Genomic DNA, 18,437 nt, shown 5'->3' with positions numbered 1-18,437 from the left:
AAAGTGAGAGAAATATTCTGGTGAGTGGTATCCAGAGCCCTGGATATCTGTATTCTGGTGGCTATGTGAGTTCAAGCTCACATAATCAAGCTGTTAAACTATGAGAAACTGTTTCATCTAAAAATGTGCAGTTGTAGACAGATAACAGAATGGGAATGAATGGACACATTCAAAATACCTATGCTCAGAGAGGGGAGGCAGATTCACCCTAGAGATTCATAAGCTACTCAAGCACACATCCTGTCTCAGGAGCTGCATTTTCCATGGGAAAGCAAAATTAACCCGGGGAAGAGTTTGAAAATTTCTCATTAAAGAGATGTTAGTAACATCAACATTTCACCAAGGTATTTGGGAGACAATTCCTCAGTACCTTTCAGTGTCTGCAGCATTACAGATGTGGCCCTAAAAAGGGCAGGGACACAAAAGGCTGAGTGCAATGTTCCATCCCAAGGGAGACTTAATCTTATTTGTATAAAGTGACACTGACCCACAGGAAAAGACAATTGCCACTGTACAAACAAAGGCAGTAACACAGAGATTGCTATACTCAGGGAAGGAAAATGAAAGCTATATCCAATCTTACAGAGGAAGATGGGTGGCAGCATTCCTTTTAGTCTCTGTACTGAGATGAGGACTGCATTAGGCACAGAGAAGAAAATGCTGAGAGTAGACACAGGGCAAGGAAATACAAGGTCTACAAAGACTCTAGCTCAAGACAACTTGCAACAATCCCTGCTGGAGCATCTCACTTGTTTGTGTGCACCTACCTGTGGTGCAGGGAGCACTGTATTCCTGTGTGGCAAATTCATCTGGAAAACAGAAGGGAAGGCACAGAGTAAACTGTCATGACCCCCGGCACTGCTGGCAGAGCAAGGGGTGCCAGAGAGATGCTTCTCCCAGGCCCCCAGAGCAGGCTGGTGCCAGCATCCCCAGTTTCCCCCAGAGATCCCAGTTGGGGTGGAGGCAGCCCCAGTCCCAGCCCTGTCTGGGGGCAGTGGCAGCAAGGCAGAGCCACCCTGCACAGGCAGCCCCAGCAGGTCTCCACCCCAGTGCACCCCAGGGCTGCTCAGACACCTCCTCCCAGCACACTGGGCTGAGGTGGGGACAAGCAGCTCTGTCACTGCCACCCTGGCACAGCAGGCAGGACAGCAGAGGCACAGAGAGCAGCAGGTCTGCCTGGCACAGCCACACTCCAGGGCCAGAAATGAACACGGGACCCGCAGCACGCAGGGCTCTGCCCCAGCGCCTCTGCACTGCCAGAGCTCAGGCAGGGCTGGGGTGGCTGTGCCGGGCTGGGGCAGCTGTAGGTCCCTCCTGGCTCCCACGGGCACTCGCAGCACTCACCTGTCTCGTAGTAGTCATAGACCTTCACCTGGGCTGGCTTCAGGCCCCGCACGGGGATGTCCCGCTCCACCGTGAAGGAGAAGCTGAGGGTCTCCCTGCCCAGCTGGGGAAGGGAAGCAGCAGAGGGTCAGGGGGGCTCTGCACTGCAGGGGCTCATCTGGGCTTCTCATTGACCCCAGGGCCCCACACTCTCCATGGCCACCCATGCTCTGGGGGGACAGAGGGCTGTAGGACTGGCCGAGGGGCAGGGGCAAAGCCTGGCACCGGTCCCCACCCTGGGGAAGGCTCTGCTGGTGGGGAAATCAGAGCCTGATCTGTGCCCAGAGTGGTGGGAATGCCTGCTGAGGGCTGGGAGAGAAGTAGCATTAAGTCTTAAAACTTAGAGTTTGTAGTCAGAAAAAGACAGTAAAATATTCAGTCCCATTCTTAGCAGAGCCATGGTAGTTTTGTGTTCATATTTTTTGCTCTGTGCAGCCAAAAGTCCCAATGCCTGTGTTTCTGGCCCATCCTCACCTTTTCCAAGTATAGTAGAACATGATTGGTACTCAGCTCTGTGCGCTCAATAACAGGGTGGCCTTCCAGCTGGAGAAACAAGACCTAGATGTTACTGCATTGATGGTGGTCTCTCTGTGCCCCTTGCACAGCCCTGTGGGTGGGATGTACTCTGGATGAAACAGTGGAGTACTCAGAGAACTAAGTCAGCAGCACAGAACTGTCTCCTGGGCATGACACACAAGTGTCATGGTCTCCAGCCCTCCCCTTCACCAGGCTGGCTGAAGAAGTACAACTGGGCTCCAGAAGAGCCTTAACATTGGATCAAGCATAGTGACGGAACAATTAAATGTAAATGCATTACTTCTGGCTTGCTAGTTCTGCACCATATTATTATAGCCTCTATTTTCCAGTTCATGCACCTACTCAGCATCTCATAGAGTTACTCAACACCTAAAGAGTCACAATGTTACAAGATTTAGATCAGCAAAGGAAAAAAGGAAACAGCACTATTTTTGAATGTACTATGCACAGACAATGTTTATGGGAAATCGTTAGGACACAGTGTAAATAAAAGTGCCCATCATCAGTCTAAGGAAAAAATTACTTCTTCTGTTTTTCCTACACTAATCACATCGTCCCTCCTTGTGTTGGCCTTAAGACACATATGAAAAGAGAACACTGTACATGTCAAATGTGCAAATGACAGTGACAAAATCAGGCTGACACTTTGTTGTTTGCTACAGACATTGGAAAGGTGCCTTGAATATAAGAAAGTAGATGTTTCCTCTTTGTATTCAGCACAGGTGATGCTGCACGTCGAATTCTGCACTCAGTCTTCGACCCTCCACTTCAGACTTTGGAACAACTCCTAAGAAAGACAGTGATCCTGGAAAAGAGACTGGAATGTCTGTCTTACAAGGACTGGTTGAGGGTAGCGAGATTGTTTAGTCTGAAGAAAAGGAGACTCAGGAGAAATTTATTGCTCTCTACCATTCCCTGAGAGGAGGTTGCAGCAAGGCGAGGAACAGTCTGTCCTTCCAAGCAAATAGTAATAGAACAAGAGGAAATGTCCTCAAGTTGTAGCAGAGAAGATTCATGTTGAATATTAGGAGAAATTGCTTCACTGAAAGAGGGATCAACATTAGAACAGGCTTTGTGGGAAAGTGGTGAAGCCACTGTCCCAGGAAAAGTTTTAAAAAAAAGTAGACAGGGCACTTTGTGATATGGCAATAAGTAGGTGTGGTGGCATTTGGTGGAAGGTTGGACATAGAGATGTTTTCGAACCATAATGACTTTATGATTCAATGTTGCTTGTATAACAAACAGGCTCCTACCTTCCTCACTGAGGACTTCAAGGGCACAAATCCTGACAGCATCTTCACATCAACAATCACCATGTTGGAGACAATGCGCTCCCCTGTGTAACTGAGGAACCAAGCAACAAAGATTAGTGCACATCAACTCAGAGCTGGGCACACTTCCAGCACTTCCATAACATTTGGCACCCTACTAAGTCCTGGCAGTCCAGCACCTTCTTCTCCAGCTGTGCCAGGATGTCCTAGTCATCTACACAGCCTCCCACTAACCCAGGCCTGGGCTGCCTGCACAGCAGGACAAGTCCTTCCTCCAGAGCCTCTCCTGACAGAGCAGCTGCCACCTGCCCACCTTCCTAGGAATGTGCTGCAGCCCCAGGGCTCCAGACTGGCTCACCCTGGGGACAATCAGACCTCCCCCAGCTCCCATGGCCCAACAGGAAAGCTCAGACTGAAATGCAGACTCACCTGACATTTATGCCGATGTCAAAGACCTTGTGAGCCTTGGAATCCACGCACGCCTCTGGGATTGTGTGCACATGGAGCATGAAGGGCGCCTCCTCCTGCGTGGGCTGCACGTTGTACCTCAGGCTTGTCTAGGGGACAGCCAGCAGCTCTGTGTGAGCGTGTGTGTGCACAGTGTGGCAGAGAGAGGACCCTCTCCCCACCCAGCTGCCCCACTGCTCACAGCTCCTCCACACTGAACAGCCTTTCCTTCTTTCTCTCCCAGTCTCTCTTCCACATTCCCCTGCTCTTTCTATCCTCTTCCTTGCCCCCACAGCCTTCCCCTTCTCCCTTCTTTCCTGTTTTTTCACTCTCCTCTACCTCAGGGGAAGGACTCCATGATCTCAGAGTCTTTTCTGCCCTGGATGATCCTATGATTCTGTCCTCTCCAGCCTGGCCAGGAGCTCCCCTGCCAGGATGCCAGCTGTCCCCATCAGCCTCACCTGCAGGTAGACGCATCCTTCACCAGACACCTCCACGTTGTACTCCCCTGGCACCTGGGGAAGGGGCACGCGCTGGAGCAGCAGCCGGTTGCTGGGATCCACTCGGAAGTCTTGCTGGAAATCCCCTCCGGATCGCAGGGCCACTTTGGAAGCTGCCCCACTCTTGGCATAGGTGGCAGCTCCGTACAGGGACAAGGCTTGGAGGGCCACCACTGTGTCCTGAAAGAGATGAGTTCCAGCACACAGGGGATGCAATTAGCCTCTCCACAGCCTGTCCTCCTACAGCCTGCCCTTTCTGTCAGCTGGCACCCTCCCCTCCATCCTCCCTTTCTCCAGTGTTCACAAGAAAAGACAGAAGGAAAGAGCAACTTCGGAATATTTACCCCTTCCCAGGGGCACTACCTGACAGATTTGTCTGTAGCCTCTGGAGAACTTGGCAACCATGGCAGGTACTGCATGGTTCCATTGCAGGGCTACAGTTCCCACCTTCCTGACCAAACTTCCTGTGCTCCCACCTGGCTCTCTGCCATGTCCCATCTCCTGACACCGAGGAGCGGGGTGGCCCGAGGGAAGCAGCTCACCTGGGTGGAGGAGAAGCCTCCATTGGGATTCTGCTGGCTGCTGATCCACTTTGCAATAAGGGCTGCAGAGGACAGCTCCTCCTGGGCAGGGGCTGGCTGCGAGGTGAGGTGGGCCAGGAGCGCGTAGGCCGTCACCTCCACTTCCGCAGAGGGGGCTCGGGAGCGCTGGTACGGGAGATCGGCCTCGGGCTCCTTCCCCGGCCGCTGCCAGTGCACAGACCCGTCTTCACAGGAGGCACAGGGAGAGAGGCAACAGGCAATTGTTACTATTGAACGCTGCCAGGGACTTCTGATCTGCTCCTGCTGGGAGGACGGAGCCTCCGGATATGTCTGTCCTGCAGCCTGAAGTGGGAAGGGTCAGGTTTACACATCTTGCAGCTTTTCAGTGAGTATGAGACTGCTGAGCCTCAGGCCTAGGCACCACTTTGTCCTAGACTCCACATTCACCTGGACATTTATGGAATTGGGCACTGCAGGGAACCAGAGACCTCAGGAGGTCTTCTGTTTGTGAGTAGAAATGCCAGGGTCAGGCAGTGACAAACTCTGTGAGGCCAAATGGCCCAAGGAATGTGAGCAGGGCTTACCAGCCCCTGCAGGTGGAGAAGGCAAAAGGTGTGGGGGATACTCCCATCACAGTCCCACTACCCACTGCTTGGCCATAGCCTCTGTCCAGCCTGATTTAGACAAGTTCCAAGCGATGACAGGATTTTCCCCAATGACTCAGAACTTGTGGTGTCCAAAATGCCCCCTCTGCTCATTTTCTGCCTCAGCACACCCATCTCTTCTCTGGCTGACATGGCTTGTGCAAGGCCACATTTGTTCTGTTTTGAGCCCGTGCCCTGGAAGGAAGGAATGTCCCTGAGCTTTGCTAAGCCTTTGCTAAGCAGTGCCTGGTGTGGCCAGAGGAGTGGCCTGAGCAGAGGTGGGAGCAGGGCCACCCAAGGGCTCAGCACTGAGGGGATGGTGCCTGCTGCTTCCTGGTGAGCTCCCTTGGAGCAGAGAAGAAGGACCAGGCCCTGAGAGGGGTGTCCCAAAAAAGTCATCCCTTTGCACAAGTCTTTCCTCTCCCTCCACCTTCCTGTACCCTGGCCTGCAGCCAGTCACCACCAACCAAAGCCTTTTTACCAAGGGAAGGTGTAAAGCTGCTGAAAGCCACGTCCCACCGGGAGCACTCACCCTTTCTCACAGCTTCCTTTTCGAGTGAGTCAAGCAATGCCTTCCGCTTCTCCCTGTTCCCTGCCAGGGCAAAGGCGTATGCCAGCAGTGCCTTGGTGTACACATGGTTTTCTTTCTGATTTGCTGCTGTTTCCAGGCAGAACAGAGCGTTCCGCACCACTGAGTGCTGGAAGGAGAAAAGCCAGTCATTAGAAGGGTGGGGAGAAATGAGGCTTTTGCCTCACTAAAAGCACATCATCCTACTGAACTTTCAGTTGGGGACTGTTGGTCTAGAAACATATAGGGTACAGTGTATCCAGGTTTAGCAAAAATGACAGTTCTTATACTGTGTTGCCATAGCACAACTGGCTCAAGTTGGGATGCAGACACCTACAGTCACGGGCAGTGGAATCTCCAGCAAGGCAATGGTGATGTAGGCTGTCAGAGTGATCTCATTGTCCACTCCACCCTGCAGGGAAACACAAAGGTAGATGCTGATCCTACCCAGCTTCATATCTTCAGTCTTTTCTCCCACTCCAGTGAGAGCAATGCATTATTCTGCATTGCAGACCTTTAGCTTGCCTCCTCCTTCTTGTAGGTGATGTGAAGGCATCACCAATAAGTACAGAAGGGTGCATGACTCCCTCTCCAGTGTTTTCCATTGGCATGGATATATCCCATCTTCCTATGTGCTCAAGAAGCTCAATTGGCCCCATCTGACTTATGGCCAAGTTCTTGCCTCACAAAGAAACAACCAGGCAGACTTGTTACCTTCATAGCATTGTTCAGGAGTGTCCCAGAGCTCTGGAAACAGCCGTTCTCCTTCTGTTTGTAGGACAGCCAGTGCAAAGCATCCTGGATGTGCTTCTCCTCTATGAAGATGTGATGCCGGGCCTGGGCAAAGGACTTGAGGACAAAGGCTGTGAGCCTGAAAGGAAGAAAAAGAAAGATCCTGAGCAGGCCTGTTGCCCATTTCAATTGACAGGGCCCATGTACACTTCATCTCTCTGGAAAAAGCAAGAAGGCCTGGGGACCTGCGGGCCAATAAGTCAGACCTTATGTATATTATATCCTCACCTCCAAGAATTCTGTCAAAAAACTGCTTTCCACTTCGATTTTTGTCTTTCATTTTTGTCTCTCACTTGGCTCAAAAAACCTTGTGATTCCTTTGTGTTGAGGCTACAGTTTGAAGGACAATTATTGTTTATCTCTCTTTGAAAAATACAGGCAATTGCAGGCCAATTAGCTAAATATGCATAAGAGAAGTACTCAAAATTACAAGGAAGAATAATTAAATTCCAGCAAGCTCATGGTCTGCTGGTGGAACTCTTAAACTGTAAATACATGCTTCATGTGTTTCCCAGAACTGCCCTAGAATTTTAAAGTAAAGCAGAACATGTTGAAAAAGTTTTTGTTAAGATTTGTTGCAAGCAGTTATGGAAAAGATACAGGCATGTGCTAAGAAGACAATATGCTGTCAGAAGTCAATTACCATTTCAGAAACTAAAGGCAAACTGAGGGTGATGAGTTCTTCCATTATTATCCTGACTTAAAATCGAAAACACATGACAGTGATATACAGGAGAAAGTCAAAACTTTTCAATAAGTCAAAACAGCAACACACATGTTCCTCCATCTTGTCTTTGCTTAGTAGCATATGAACACTTGAAAAAAAAGAAAAAAAAAACCACTCAGCACTGCTTTTGGATTATCAACCATTCCACTTGTGTTTCTTCATATGTTTTCATATGGAACCATCTTTTCCAGCAGATTCCTCAGCAGATGCTAGTCTAGAAAAACTGCCACTGCAACTCTTCAGCCTTCTTCAGTCAGGGTGTTAAATCCCTGCTCCCTTCTTCCCCAATTTATCTCTATTTCCTTTTTGTCTGTAATGGTCCTTGGAGCTGCTGGTGGGAGGAAGTACTTCAGCCAGAGAGCTGGCTGATGTAGCCTATTTATTAAGAAGGAAGCAGCATAGGGACCACACCAGCTCTGGAAAATCTGCTGGTCTACAACAGCATTTCCTATTTACTGTCAGGCAGTATTTATTGTAAATGTGTGGGTGAGAAAGAGAAGCATATTGGAGAGGCATAGGTGGCATTGAAATCTCACCAGGTATTCCCTGGTTGGCCATAACGTTGTCCAAAGGTACTGTAAGAGCCATCTTGGTGCTTGTAGTTCAGCTGCCTCTGATAACCTGCAATGGAAAGATAAGGCAAAATTCAGGTGCAAGAAAGAATCTGCTGAGGGATGAGAAAATAGAAAAATAGCTCCATCAGCAAAAGCAAATGAGAGAGACATAGGTCAGTCCTTTCCTAACCAATATGAAATGCTGGTACATCCCCACCTCCATGAATTGCTTGTCATGCATGAAGAAAAGCAACACCTGCCTTTCTTCAGAAGGATGGCAGGACCAATAAATGACAATGAATGAGTCACTGTAGCAATGACAACTCTGCACTGCATTGCCACTCCATGAGAAAAGTGTTTGCAATGATCAGGTACAGTAATGCTTAAGCAACAGAAAACAGTAAAGAAAAAAGCAGCAATGGGCTCCTTCAGGCATACAGCAGAGACCATCTGTGTATGAGAGAAGACCACTTTCAACATCTGGCCAGCATTTGACAGACCCGCCCCAGGCAGGATGTAGAAAAAAGCCAGAGCAGGAGCAAAAGCCATGTCCCAGCTCACCGCTCACTAAGTATCCAATGGCCTTGGATTTGATCTCCTCATTCAGCTGCCCTGTCTTGTTCAGGTAGTCCAGGACGTAGATGTTGGGTGCAAACAAGACCATGTTCTGCTCCCCACAGCCAAAGGGCATCTGGAGGAGCTGGTGCAGGTTCTGCATGGCAGTGCCCATGATGTCACCTGAGGAGCAGGAGATACCAGAGGGACGTTAACAATATTTAGGGCTGGCTATCAGGATCAGAGGAAGCTACTGAATGACAGATACAGGAGATACCAGAGAAGAACAAAAGATGATCTGGATTGATAAAGATCCTGAAACAAAACCCAGAACAGCAGAGAAAAAGAAAAACATGAAATGAGAAAAGGTTAGGGCATTGTGAGAAGACTGAGAAAAAAGGTTTGAAGAAAGGGAAAAGGAATAGCACAAACAGAAGGGAAAGTGCTCAGGGAAGTAGAGTTTGAAGACAGGAATGAGCTATCTGAGAAAGAGAAAAAGCTGTGATGTAGGAGGTCAACACAAGTAGTCAGAAACAGCACATGGTTTTTCTGTCAGGCTGTTAACTCACCCAGCACTGAGAAATATGCTCTGCCTGAGTCTGGTACCACATTTTCAGGTAGCAACAGGGAAAACTCCTCTTTCACAGGCACTCCTGAGAAAGAAACAAGATTCAAACAGCTTCAGTGCAGTTCTAAGAAATGAGTAATGGAAAGGGAGGGGGCCTCAGTGAAACAACAGGATCTCTTCCAATTAGAAATGCCCTGATTCCAGTTACTTCATATTTCCCTGGCTATAACACAATATCTGCATGAAACCAATCCCAGCCATTTCTAGGCACTGAAGATCATACGTCTACAGCTTCCTCCTTAGTGTGCAAGAAAGCAAGAACACTTTTAACTCCAGTGCCAGGACTAAGGAGAGCAGGGATGCAAACATCCATGCTAAATCTGTCCCAGCTCATACCCTGATGCTTAGGTAGGCTGGTCAATTCTTTAGGACTTTCTTCTGTCTTATGTCTTTCTGTCTTATGTCTCAAAATCCCTACCAATGGGGCGTGCTTTGACTACCCAAAAAATGTCGGCTACATGGAACATGATAAAGGCAGGCCTCCAACATCCCACCCATCAAACAGATGGGAACAAATAAAAGAGTGTGCAAAGAGTGGGCTTTACCTTTGACACAGAGCACAGAATTCTGGGTTGTTTCTTTCTCAATTCCTTCGGGCTTGGATGGGATGAAGGAAAACAAGAGAGGTGAGAAATTAGTGAGACAGGAAATATAGACAGGAATCCTTACAAGGACAGAGCGATATGCAAAAATAAAAGTGAGGGAACTGAAGAAGGAGAAGTAGTCACAAACATTCCCTGAAATGCAGAGCTCTGAAATAATTTAAGCAAATAAAAGAAATATGATCCTAAGTGACTGGTGTTGTATGTGAAGGAAGGACAGGCAAAGGAGAGGAGAACACTTGCAGGACCATCAAACGGATGACCTGCAACTCTTGCACACAGTAAGAGACACATAACATCCTTGTGACAAAGGGACTGCAGCATTACAGAGAGCTATGCTGAAGAGAAGTCTGCAATGCTATTCATTGTAATGCTGCAGATGCTTTAGGGGAAAAATGTGTATGTTAACAATGGAAAGGGAGGATGTAGTACACTGTAGTATCTGGTGACATTGCTGAGAGCATATGACATGATGGGGAAACATTAGGGAGTTTTATGATACAGAGGAAAGCTCAGAACATAGAACCAAACTGCCAGATTACAACTCTCAGTATATAATAAACTAACACTTTGCTATGAAGACTATCCAATACTGCCATATAGTATTTCCTTGTGCTCCACATCACATCAGCCACTCTTCCTGCCACAGGAAATGGGAAAGCTGTAAAATTTCAACATGTTTTCGTGTGTAGCTTTCTCTACAGTCATCAAATTCCCATAGGTGCTTGTAAATCCCTCACCTTCATCCTGGTGCCAGTCTATGTTACCAAACCATAATTGCAAAACACTCAGCTCAAGAGACAGTTTGCTTGGCCACTCAATTAGCTGAGAGATAGCATGTGCTGGCTGGCACATTTACTGGGGGTGTGTCAAAGAAGGAAAGAGGCTGCAAAGACAGTGTGTTGAAATAGCAGATGACAGATGGGAGCTAAAGAGAAGGATGGATTGCAGTCGGAGTTCTGTTACAGTAGAAGACAGGGAAAGTTTATTGTACCAGGAGACGCAAAGCACATTATTAAGCTGAAGTCTTTATGCATCCCTATCAAAGTACATAGAATATGTAAAACCATCATATTGCCATGGTGCATAGTAATCCCATAAAATCATAGACCAGACCAGGTTAGAAGGGAATTCAAAAGACCATCTGGTCCTACCTTTAACAAGAAAGGGAGCTAGAGGAGATTACCTAGCACCCCATCCAGTTGTATCACTGTGTAGGCTACAGCCCACAGGAAGGCTCAGTCCTCCCTCCCCACAGCCCATGTACCTCCACCAGCAGCTGTCTGATGACCGTGTCCTTGCGCCCTTTCTCAGGGGTCTCCACAATGTAGTTCCCGCAGGGCTGCTGGTTCTGTAGGGCCTCAGTGGTCACTGAGAACTCCACCTGCCCTGGAGGAAACAGGGGTCAGTCAGCCCTGCCATATGGGAGCCAGGCAATGGGATTCATTGCTGCTTTCAGGAGTTTCAACTTGCAGGCTTATGGATAGAGATTTCTGTCACAGCTGGGCCCTGCTTCTTCCCCACAAAAACCAAGCTCTCTACAGGAGAGACACCTGTGCTGTCATTGAAAGGTGACTCTATTTTAGGGACTCTTTTACAAAACCTAGGATACCACAGTGCTGAGTGCGACCAGCCCCACTGCTCTTCAGCACATTGCTGCCCTGCATGCCAACAGTGAAAACAAAGTGTGAAGATCCCATGGAGAAGACATCTAATCCCCAGGAGGAATGGAGCTAACAGAACATCTCTGCTGGTCAGCAATGTCTGTGGCCTCAGGAGATGCTGTCCAAGGGCTGTAAGGCTTGGTGGTACTACATGTGATACCAGACACACAGTTGGATCCTCTGAATCCCCCAGTCTTTGCCTCCCAAATATCAATCTTTGCCACCCAGATCAGACACACTCAACTTAAGTGCTTTCCAGGAAAATGTGTTGCTCTAATATCCAATATTGATCAGGGAGAACAGCACAAAGGAACCCTTCCTGCAGTTTTCAGCATCCTGAGACCTTTACCTAGAGATTTGGGAGTCACCAGCCAAGCCACGGTTTTCCTCACATTCTCACAGAGACAATGAGATTCTGTCTCCTTTTCCACCAGAGTAGCCAGGAAATGGGTAGACTGAGCCAGAGTCACACTGACCTGCCAATTGTAGAGAGAGGTGCAATTAAGAAAGGTGATCATGAGAGACAGGGAACTAGGAAGCCATGGCAATAGCTATTTCTTCAGTAGCAAAGGAGCAGTTGTGGGTTTCTGCATTTGGAGTATGTAGGAGAAATAACATAAAATGTCAGGGGCAAAGGGTCAAGAGCTAATGAGAGATAAGATAAGAAGGCTAGGTGGAGGCAAGGGGTGCACAAGAAGGTACATAGCTACAGAGAATAATTTAAACCTCTCTTACCCTGATGCAGGCAGGCAGATAGTTGAACACAGTGGCCTTCAGTGTGAAGGACTCCCCACGCACTACAGAGTAGGGCATGGTGAGCTCGACAAAGAAGGGCTGGAAGGCTCTGAGGGACACTGTTGGGGACAGGCCAAAGCCTGTGTCTGCTGAAGTGCAGAATGCATTGGCTTTCCACTCAGTGATGGTGTCAGGGATGGTCACTTCCAGATCTGCTTTCCCCTCAGAGCTGGTAAGGCACAGATAGCAAGGACAGAGGGATCAATTTTACAGCATTTTGGTGACTACCTGTACCTATTTTGGCCTACTGAATAATATTTGCTGTGTGAATGATGAGGCACAGTACATTTGCTACTGTAGGACCACTAAATCTTCTTTCAGTCCACTCTTTGGACAAACCTAACAATGGCTGAAAGTAAATTAATCTCAGAGGATTGCCAAATGGCCTCTGCAAACAATGAAGGACAAACACTTTGGGATTCATGTTTTACCTTACAAATCGAGTTTATTAAAAATGAATGAGCTAGGCCAAGGTACTCACCCTATTGGTACTAAGCTCCAAATCCAGGTTTCTGGGAAATACTTTCGGACTGTCTCTGTCACCTCTTCAGGAGTGCTTAACTGCCCAGAAGATCTCTCTGACATCAAGTCTGAATGTGGTGAGATGAAAAAGAAATCAACTATTGATAATTCCAAACAAGCAAGACCTATATCAGTATCATGCTTCAGTCTGAGAAAGTGTCAATCAGAAGCAGATGCTTGTGGCTGAAGTGAGCTATGGTACCAACATCAGTGGAGTTTCAGGGCTAGGGCCTATTGGCAAGAAGAGCCAGCCTTCCATTGTTTTCTGCTGGTCTCCAGCAGACCTCAACGTTTGGAAGCCAGCACTTTACAAACTTAAAAAAAGGGATTTAGAGCAAAAACCTATTTAGGATCTTCTGTGCAAGAAGCCTTTTCTCTCTGAGGTGCAGCCTTGATGTGATGTTCTTCTCCATCCTCATCAGGCCAGACAGCAACAGAACATCCCTCTGTTTAAGTGGTTTTTGTAGGGTCATTGTGACTCAGTGTACCATCTTCCTATCAAACCTATGGCCTCCTCAAGAACTAGGCTGAAAATGCTCAAAATAAAAACATGTAGCTGGAATATGGGAAGGGTAAAAAGAGCCATTTTGACTAAAACGAAGTTTTCCCAAACAAATCTATTCCCAATAAAATATTCTGTGTTTGGGATGAAATTTGCTTAAACATTTTGTTTTACTTTACTTTTCAATAATTGGAAAAGAGAGATGGGTTGGGTGGGAATTGGTTTGCTTGGCTTTCACAGACAGAGAAATGCATCCACAGCAGAAAAAGAAGAAAAGTTCTTAGGGAAATCCTAATTTTCATTATCTTTACTTTGACTAATTGAATTTCTGCATTTGGATGACAATTGAGTAGCTAACAAGTATTCATACTAACTGTGCAACAGGCATCTCCAGAGCCTGAGAATGTCTCACAGGCAGGTGAAAGATGCTACCAGAGCTATATCACATTGCTCCTGGCAAAAGTGGCAGGCGGCTTGCAGCTTGCTTGGGTTTTTCTATTGTGGTGTTTCAGTCTTTTTACTGCTGATTATTTCAGTTTAAAATAATTAAAAGGCATCTATCCTGCATCCTAGCAACTTCTGTCAGAAATTGTTTTTAGACTGGACACATACAAAGCACAGGTTCTAGTGCCAACTGAAAACTCACTGAAATCAACTATTCAGCTAGAATAATCAATAATTTCTGTTTTTTGGGGTGGTTTTTTTTTTGTTTTGTTTTGTTTTTTTTTTTTTTTTTTTTTTTTTTTTTTTTTTTAATATGAGACTGAAGGATAATCTGTTGCCCAAACTGCTACAGTGTAAGAGTTGAGATAGCCCTTAGAAATAGGAAAATAGGAATGGGTCCATTTCAGACTGGACTTCTACCATATATATCTTACCATGCTAAGCTCCCGAAGTTTACCAAGTCATCACTGAAAAATCTGTCCCCCACTTTATGGTTTTGAGCACACATAAGACTGGCTGAGTCAATGAGAACAGCCTAATAATGGTATTGGAGACTCTGAAAACGATAATCTAGGAATTATAAATAATCTAAGTCTACTGTAAAAGCCTAATGAATAGAGAATTTATCAGCAGGATAATATCCTCTGCTCTGCTAGTCTTTGAACAGTCTGGGTCTAATGATTTCTAATGCAGAGTAACCAAAGCTTGTCTGTAAACCTACACAACCCATTCAGAAGCTGAAATCTGTGAACCCATCAGCTCAGGACTGCTTCCAAGGTTTCAGTTCACAACCCCAGCTCTTGTTTAAGTATTCATCCCAAAACACAAACAGGATCTCTATTCAGAATAGAGGCAGTAACAAAACCGAGTTCCCTTACTGCTTGTCCTCATTGCATACATGGGTGATGCAGCCATGGCCGCAGGTACTCCTCTGCCACCTGACTCATAGGCAGGATAGATCGGGTTAGGGCCACAAAACCAAGGTTTCCTCACGTTGGTGTTGGTGAAAACCTTTAAACCCATTTCCTATGGGAGAAAAACCAAACATGTTTTGTTATTACTGAATCCTGTTGAGGTTTACACAGCAGATTTGACACTGGCGTTTTACTGCCTCAAAATGGAGAAGTTGTAACTGTGTGTGGATTGCACCTTGAGATGATCCCCTGTTCCTTGGGTCTGAGTGCCTGAGTGGCTCACAGAGACCAAAGGATATATCCCCTCTTTTTCTAGCACACTGGTTCCAGTCCAGTTTCAGCCTAGGGGTCAGGATTAGTCAGGAAGTGGATACACAGTTTTCTCTCTGTAATGAAATGCTGTGGCTACAATGCAGCTCAAGGACATACTGATTTATTCAAGGTAACCACAATGGCATGGTTTACCTCCAATTAGAACCTCACTTCAAGTCAACTTCAAACCTTTTCCTGTAAGAAAACTTTGAGACCTTTTCCACCAAGTGTGAAACATATCTGGCAACACAAGTAAAGCTTATGACCCTCACTGAATATGCCTCTGGATAAACAGAAGGGTCAGATCATTCAGATGCACAAACCCTTTGCTTGTTAAGTTTCATGATACCACAGAAGGCTTAAGCATTCTCAGTCATTCTCTCACTCCACTCCCTGAAGGGGCCAGGGTGGGCTATACCTTTAGGATGCTGTAAGTGTCCTCTTCATTCCCCCCCATTACTGGAACATAGGTGATCCCATCCCGAACTATTGGCTCCACAGTCTTGCAATTCCACATGGGCTCCTCCAAGGCTATATTTGAACCATAGACATAGCCATGGAATTCCTTCACTGGAAGCAAGTCATACACCTTGGCAGAAAGAGAGAGAGTATTTGGCATTTTAGTGTCCATTGTTATGAAACACAACTGAGGGAGTTGGATGCAAGCACCGTAACAGTCACATCACCAGCACATGCTTCCCCATTGCCACAGCCCTCTCTGTGCTGAGAGCAATAAGAGTTTGAGAATCAAAAAAAGGATCAAAAGACAGAGATATTGCAACTTATTTTATGCTCTGCATGTTACTCTGGTTATTATGGCTCAAATATGTAAAAAATTATATTGGCCAAACCATCTGTAACACTTTGCCCCTAGTCAGGGATTGTCATTTTCTGCTTGGCAAAAGGCAAATAAACTCTTCAACATTTCCAGATGCTACCCCAAGGAAATTAATCCATGCATGAGGAGAATAACTGAAAAATTATCATCAAACACACAACAGCGTTTGGCTCTGGCCAAGACAAGCAGGCCCCTTAAAAGGACTTTCCAATTGCCATCCCTAAAATCACACAAAACCCCTAAGAAACAACTGCTGCCCAGTTCTCATCTTTTTGCCCCCTGGAGGAAGATGAGAAGCAGCACAGGGGAGCTTCCCTGTGCCAGCTCTGACAAGAGGGACTGTTCCTGTTTTCACTCCAGCACTGGCTGCTCTTGCTCTGACCAGGCTCTGAGTTTTTCCACAGACCAAGAACGTACAGAGGTGGGTGACAGGTCAGCTTCTGGCTTCATGAGGAGAACACTCTTGTCCACAGCACGCACAGCACACAGGGAGTTTGGGGAGGCTCGGAACTGCAAGTGAGCATCTGAGGAAGGCAGGCCTTCAGAAGGGGAGAAGCTTAAGTCCACCTGTAACCACAGGAAAAGCTATGTCACAGATGCTCTACTCTCACAGTAGAGTTTTCCTTCCAGTTGAGTGCATTCAGTTCTAACTTTGCAAGGTCCCCATACACATGCACACTTCCCTCTATACTTCCTCTATGCTACTGTTCCCTTCCGGCAGTGCTGGGGGAATCAGCAGCAAGAGATCTTGGCAACTTCAAGGATCACAACTGCTCATAAAATTTTTAAGGTGGTTTGGGGTTTTGTGGTCATTGTGAATGTGATGAGGCAATCACACATAGGAGCTAGATGTGATCAGACAGTGGAGCATGTCCTTTAACTAGTCCTTAAACTAGTCCTTAAACTTAAACTAGGACTGGGTGCACTGTACTGCACCCAGAAATTATATGTGGAGAGAAAACCAGCTAGCAAAGACCTTGCTCTTGTTCTCTTTTTCTTAGCCAGGACGATCTTCAGCATCAGCAGCTTTGACCAGCTGCTAAAGGGGGTTTTATCAGTGTAGCCCCTGCTAGCACTTTTTTCCAGCAGTTGATCTCCTCCAGGTTAACACAAACCAGTAAGCAGTGAAGCTACCTACAACAATTTATACGTTGCTTGTCCAGTGTTAGTATAGCTAAAGAAATTCGCTTAACCAAGCTAAATCTAAATAAGAGAGCTTGAACACACTGCAGTCTGGTGGCTGCTCCCTCAGGAAGTGGACACTTACCTTATTGTTGAAACATAATTCTGTGTGGAATTTGGCTGAATCAGCAATCACCTCCCTGCTGGGGACAGTGGTGTAGACAAGCACCTGGGCCACTGGAGCAATGTCAGCTTGTACAGACAGCTGCAGTGAGAAGACACCGCTGTCTAGCAAACAAAACAATGGCAAAAAGTTAAGGTGCAAAAAACTTCCTCTTGAAGCAGCCAAAATTCTAGGTTTGACTTTATGCTGAGCTTTATCCCAGCCATTATGAAGTGCCAGGCATCCAAGTAGGATGAACTGATGCTCACAGAGATGTGTAAGTCACCATGTCTGACTGAAAAGGCCTGTTTTCCAGTGCATAAGTACACTGAAATTTGCTTCAGCTTCTAAAGAGAGACTATCAGATGTATCTCCAAGGAGCACTGGAGCCCCAGAAAACTCAGTGTCAGGAGAAAGATAGTGGCACAGGGGATTAGAGCAAATCTATGAAAAGCCGAAAACAAAAAAAAGTCAAACTCTTCCCAGATCTTAGAGGACATGCAGATGTGGATTCCTGCATTTACATGGAAGCAGAATATATGTCTATCACAGTTGCTTAGCTCCTCATAAGAGTGACAATTTGGTGGGGGAGAGGAACTCACCACTCTCCTGGTCCAAATCCAGAATGTGGGTGCCTCCTTGCTTAATGTTTCCCTTGGCCATCACCTGTGAATGGAAAGAGCAACTTTGTTGTGACTGTGGTTTTGCATTAGCCAAACCTGAAAGTGAGGGACCCTGCAAGGAGAGCAACTGAGCTGCATGTCTGCTGCTCACACCCAGCTCCCTGCCTACGTGTAGCAGAACTGTGCCCACCGAGAGGGCACAAGGACACCCTTACTTTTTTACTCCCAACTCAGATCCTCCTTTTTGTTTCTAAAGAACATTTGAAGGATGACAAGAAAGTGTTTAAAGACTGCTGCCACAAACCACAGCTTTTATTTCTAATCCCCCTATAATTGCCAGTGACAACCTCACCGTATGACAGGTGCAGACTTACAAGGTAGTAAAAGGTGATTTTCTTTTGCTCTCCTACAGCCTCTGGAGTAAGGATATAATGCACCAGGATCTCTGTGAAGGAGCCACAACTCAGTGGCTTGGACTTGGGCTCAATTTTGAGGAAGCTATTACTGGGAGAGTAAAAGCGCTTCAGTTGAAGATAACCTTCTCCATAATATGGAACAACCCAAGAACGTTCGTAGCAGAAGATGTTTGTTTTATGAACTGCCTGGAAAAGGAGAAAATACATACATAAATCCTCAAACAGAGGTGGCCAAACTGGAGACAAAAATTCATGGTCTAATATTAAAGTTTTAGTATCTTTTTGGTACTGAAGTAACAAGGAAATCTACAAAATAAATTTTAAAAACCCCCAAAAAAACAAAAACAAAAAACCAAGAAACCACAAAACGAA

General features: G+C 46.5%; 1 protein-coding gene across 1 annotated transcript in view; it reads right to left on the bottom strand.

Annotated features, from left to right (window-relative positions):
- A2M (alpha-2-macroglobulin) overlaps positions 1-18,437 on the bottom strand; it is a 29,806-nt gene that overhangs the window by 196 nt on the left and 11,173 nt on the right. The window contains exons 12-35 of the mRNA XM_066341211.1: positions 18,024-18,251; positions 17,629-17,692; positions 17,009-17,151; positions 16,159-16,308; positions 15,322-15,492; positions 14,556-14,703; positions 12,691-12,799; positions 12,150-12,378; positions 11,764-11,890; positions 11,018-11,139; positions 9,694-9,745; positions 9,090-9,173; positions 8,527-8,703; positions 7,948-8,032; positions 6,607-6,763; positions 6,230-6,304; positions 5,857-6,022; positions 4,681-4,904; positions 4,100-4,318; positions 3,621-3,748; positions 3,174-3,264; positions 1,858-1,926; positions 1,345-1,447; positions 768-809 (exon numbers count right to left, since the gene is read on the bottom strand). Coding sequence (XP_066197308.1) covers positions 768-809; positions 1,345-1,447; positions 1,858-1,926; positions 3,174-3,264; positions 3,621-3,748; positions 4,100-4,318; positions 4,681-4,904; positions 5,857-6,022; positions 6,230-6,304; positions 6,607-6,763; positions 7,948-8,032; positions 8,527-8,703; positions 9,090-9,173; positions 9,694-9,745; positions 11,018-11,139; positions 11,764-11,890; positions 12,150-12,378; positions 12,691-12,799; positions 14,556-14,703; positions 15,322-15,492; positions 16,159-16,308; positions 17,009-17,151; positions 17,629-17,692; positions 18,024-18,251 — 3,163 coding nt within the window. The remainder of the gene's footprint in view (positions 1-767; positions 810-1,344; positions 1,448-1,857; positions 1,927-3,173; positions 3,265-3,620; positions 3,749-4,099; positions 4,319-4,680; positions 4,905-5,856; positions 6,023-6,229; positions 6,305-6,606; positions 6,764-7,947; positions 8,033-8,526; positions 8,704-9,089; positions 9,174-9,693; positions 9,746-11,017; positions 11,140-11,763; positions 11,891-12,149; positions 12,379-12,690; positions 12,800-14,555; positions 14,704-15,321; positions 15,493-16,158; positions 16,309-17,008; positions 17,152-17,628; positions 17,693-18,023; positions 18,252-18,437) is intronic.

This window comes from Sylvia atricapilla, chromosome 2, assembly GCF_009819655.1.
Source record: "Sylvia atricapilla isolate bSylAtr1 chromosome 2, bSylAtr1.pri, whole genome shotgun sequence".
NCBI lineage: Eukaryota > Metazoa > Chordata > Aves > Passeriformes > Sylviidae > Sylvia > Sylvia atricapilla.
This window is presented reverse-complemented; position numbering and strand designations above follow the sequence as displayed.